This window comes from Mandrillus leucophaeus, unplaced genomic scaffold (genome assembly GCF_000951045.1).
Source record: "Mandrillus leucophaeus isolate KB7577 unplaced genomic scaffold, Mleu.le_1.0 Scaffold353, whole genome shotgun sequence".
Taxonomy (NCBI): domain Eukaryota; kingdom Metazoa; phylum Chordata; class Mammalia; order Primates; family Cercopithecidae; genus Mandrillus; species Mandrillus leucophaeus.
This window is the reverse complement of record NW_012103732.1, coordinates 471,610-475,317: the sequence shown is the minus strand read 5'-3', so window position 1 is coordinate 475,317 and position 3,708 is coordinate 471,610. Positions and strand designations below refer to the sequence as shown.

The 3,708-nt window shown below is 35.1% G+C and overlaps 1 protein-coding gene across 8 annotated transcripts in view; it reads left to right on the top strand.

The window, feature by feature from the left end:
- The window catches only part of CAST (calpastatin), a 124,634-nt gene that overhangs the window by 69,984 nt on the left and 50,942 nt on the right, over positions 1–3,708 (top strand). For 4 of the 8 annotated variants that reach the window (XM_011989418.1, XM_011989415.1, XM_011989417.1 and 1 more), the window contains 2 exons: positions 1,924–1,989; positions 2,616–2,657. In XM_011989418.1, the coding sequence (XP_011844808.1) occupies positions 1,924–1,989; positions 2,616–2,657 (108 nt within the window). The remainder of the gene's footprint in view (positions 1–1,923; positions 1,990–2,615; positions 2,658–3,708) is intronic. The other 4 variants (XM_011989416.1, XM_011989421.1, XM_011989422.1 and 1 more) reach the window with 1 other exon arrangement.

Genomic DNA, 3,708 nt, shown 5'->3' with positions numbered 1-3,708 from the left:
TGAAAACCATAGAAAAGAGATAGGAAGGAGAGCCAGAAATATAGGATTTCCTTTTTATTCTTTTGATTCTTTTTCATCCTGTTGCCTGATTCTAATCCCCTGTGCCTCAGCTCAATGACCAATGTTTATTTCAAGCGTGGCCTGTTACCTAGAACAAATGTCAGCAAACTCTTCACCCTTCTCTAAGCATTAATCATGAGGATTCTTGGCAGTCCTGTGAAACTGGAGGAAAGTAGGAGAGAGAAGAGAGGGAGAAACAAAAATAAGATGCACATGATGAAGTGTCCCCAGTGGCTGAGTAGGGACCATTTTTGGCCTCAAGTCTCTTTCCCTGGAACTTGGTTCCACATCAGCTGTGATATTGGACAATCCCTTTTTGCTTTGGTTTCCTTATCTGTCCAGTTTGGAGGAAGGTGATAATAGTACCTGCCTCACAAGACTGTGTAGGGAAACATAATGTATATTGGACAATTCCTGTCCTAAGCAAGTGTCCAGATTGGATTGTCTGTTGGCCAGCACTGGGCAAAGAGTGCAGTGCAGTAACTAGAACATACACAACCTCAGGTCCACCATGGATGTCTTTAGGGAGTTATTTAACTGCTCTAAACTCAATTTCTCATCTGTGAAATGGATATAATATACTTATCTCATAGGATTATTATGAAGATAAAGTGAGTTGACACATGAGAGGTGATTGATACACATTTGTTATTACGGTCATCATTATTATATTCAGCACAACCACTACAAAAATAAATTTAGCAGTTACTGATTAAATATACACTGCATTATAAGCTGCTTGTGTCTGTGAACATACATTCTTAATTGTAGTGTAGAGTTCTCCCATGCAAAATCTTGATTGCCAAATTGCAAGATATTAATAGATTCAAACCACTATACTACCAGCTGGCTTATTTTCTTTGTTAATCATTTAATAAATGATATTTGCATAAACTGAAAGGATAGTACCATAAATAGAAACTCATTAATGAGAGTGTAGTGTGAAAGGATCCAAAATTTGAAATTTCTTTAAAAATATTTCAATCATAAGCTTTGTTTCCTTCCCAAAATAGTGTGTTGGCGTAGGAAGGGGCCATTATTTGAGGAAAGTGTGTGTCTTCATTACTGAAGTAGAAGACATGACAAATTAAGAGGACATTTGACTTTAGCCTCATCAAATTAAAAAATAAATAAATAAAAACCACTAGTTTGTGCTGATACCACCAAGCAGATAAAAAGGAAAGAAACGGCAGGAAGCACTGGACCCTAGTTTGTAATCTCTGACTGAAAAGTTCATGAAATGTTTAATCAAGTTTTATTCATGATTTTATATCTTGCCTATATTGAGAATGCATGCATGTACTTGTTTTTACACAAGTAATGTTTAGTTGGATAAAACTGTAAAATACCATACCAAAGATGCTAAATTACAACCAGTTCTTTAGAAGCATTTCTAGAACTTTAAATTAATCCTTACATACAGGACTATGATGTGCCCAATAAAAATCCATGCACTAAATATTTACAATTTTGGGGGGATTATGTTGACAGAATTTCATAAAACTTTCAGTAATATCTGTGACTATTTGATCATAACTAAACATTGGATACATAGGAAAAAATACTATTCATGTAGTCTCTACACAGGGAAAGGAAAGGAATGAGAAATTAATTTTATTAATGGAAACCTTCGCTAAAAAATCCTTCACTGAAAAAATGTAAACACAAACTGAAGCATTTGCTTAGGACCTTAGAATGTAAGTGTGCCTACTACTTCTTGCAGTCATACATATATGCATCGAGTAGATGCAGTAGATGAATAGAATGAATCTTGATATAATCATTTTAACCCTTTTTGTACATGTTACTTATTTGACTGACAGATAAAATAAAATTATACCTGGGGCTGTGCTCTTATATTAGGCCATTCCAGTCAGCCAACAGATGGAAGGACCACATCTTCCTAACAAGAAAAAACACAAAAAACAGGTGATGTTGTTCATTGTACTAGGGCATCTCTGTTTACTAATGGTTACATCACCCGCTCAGCATGTGCTAATAGCTGCAATTCACAGTCTTCTGTTAACACTGAGATCCCATCATGGATTTTCTGTAGGCTTAGCTGCCCATCAGCCACATTCTGGCACTAAAAATAATTTTCACTGCTTTCTGTGCCCTCAATTCTGTCACCAACCCATTGTTTTACACTGTCAGCCAAAACCCGTGATGAGTATTTCACTGATAAAAACACCTTGTTAGTGGCATGGAAACACAGTGCCCTTGGCTTTGTGATGAGGGTTTTTATTTTCTGTATTACATGTATTTGTTACAATGTAAATAGTAATAAATCTTTATGTATCTTTGATATACCTAGCAAGAAGATATAAATTGCTCCCTGAATAGTAAGAGCAGAATATTAACTAGTATACATAATTGTTTATCTAAAGAGTTGCAATTTCAAGCAAAGTGTGACAAACTTAACTGATAATGTTTATAATTACATTAAAAATCATCTCTTTTGAGTTTCCTCAGTTGAAGAAAATCTATGATAATCTTTGTAAACTATGTCTATCTTTCTTTTCTTTCTTCCTTTTTGTTTCTTTTTCTGAATTTAGGCTGTAAAAACAGAACCTGAGAAGAAGTCACAGTCAACCAAGGTAAACAGTTTAAGTCTGCTAGTGAGATATTTGGATTCTTTTTAATAATAATGAATAATCAACTTTCTACCTTGGCACTGCTGTGAATGGTAAAGGGGGTTGCTGGCTAATTTAATTAATTTTTGGACTACCCTTTTGAATGACTGTGTACATGTAGGATATATGAAATATTCATAACATTAAGTCCATATATTGTTAAAAAGAATATACAATAATTTATAGATGAAAACTCTATTTCAGAAGTATTTTGTTCAAATCTAGTTTTTTTTTATATGTATAGTGATTGTTTTAAAAAAGAAAAAAGCAAGAGGAACAAAGGAAAAAAGGCAAAGAGTAGTGAATATCCAATTCCAATTCCAGTGAGACATCAAGAATAAGGCGTCTGCTGAACTCAGCACCTAGATGACTTACAGATGAGAACCTTTCCTAAGAGGCTGGCTGGGTTTATCGTGACAATCTTATCTCAGTTGGTGGAACTGGTTAACAGTTACACAGAAGGCTAGCTTCTGTTGCTTTCCTGACCCATGACTGTCCAGAATGAATGCCATTCTGCCTGTGTGTGGAGGTGAACACCAGGGTGTGTACGGCAACACAAATGTTTCTCTTCAATAAGGTGCTGCGTTTTATTTTGTCAAGCACTTAAAGCAAGTACTAAGATAAGACCACAAGATTTCCTGTGGAAAAGCATAGATATTTGAGCCCAGGTACTTCAAGCACAGGTGAGGGTGAAAGGTGAGGCTTGTCTGATTTTGTAGAAGGCCTCCTGGTGGCCCTGGCGATGGTAGAACATAGGGTACTCCAGAGTGAAGAATTCGCAGCTAAGTAGAAGTTGTCTTCTATTCTACTTTAGATACTTTTGATTATCTACTGAATCTCAAGAAAATTGGGTTTCTGGTGATAAGATCTTCTCTACTAACAAAGAAAAAAAAAACTCTGTAAATCCTATGAAGGGAGATTTAAAAAGATATATATATATATTTGTTGTTGTTGTTTGTTTTTTTGTTTTGTTTTGTTTTGTTTTGTTTTGTTTTTGAGATGGAATCTTGCTCTG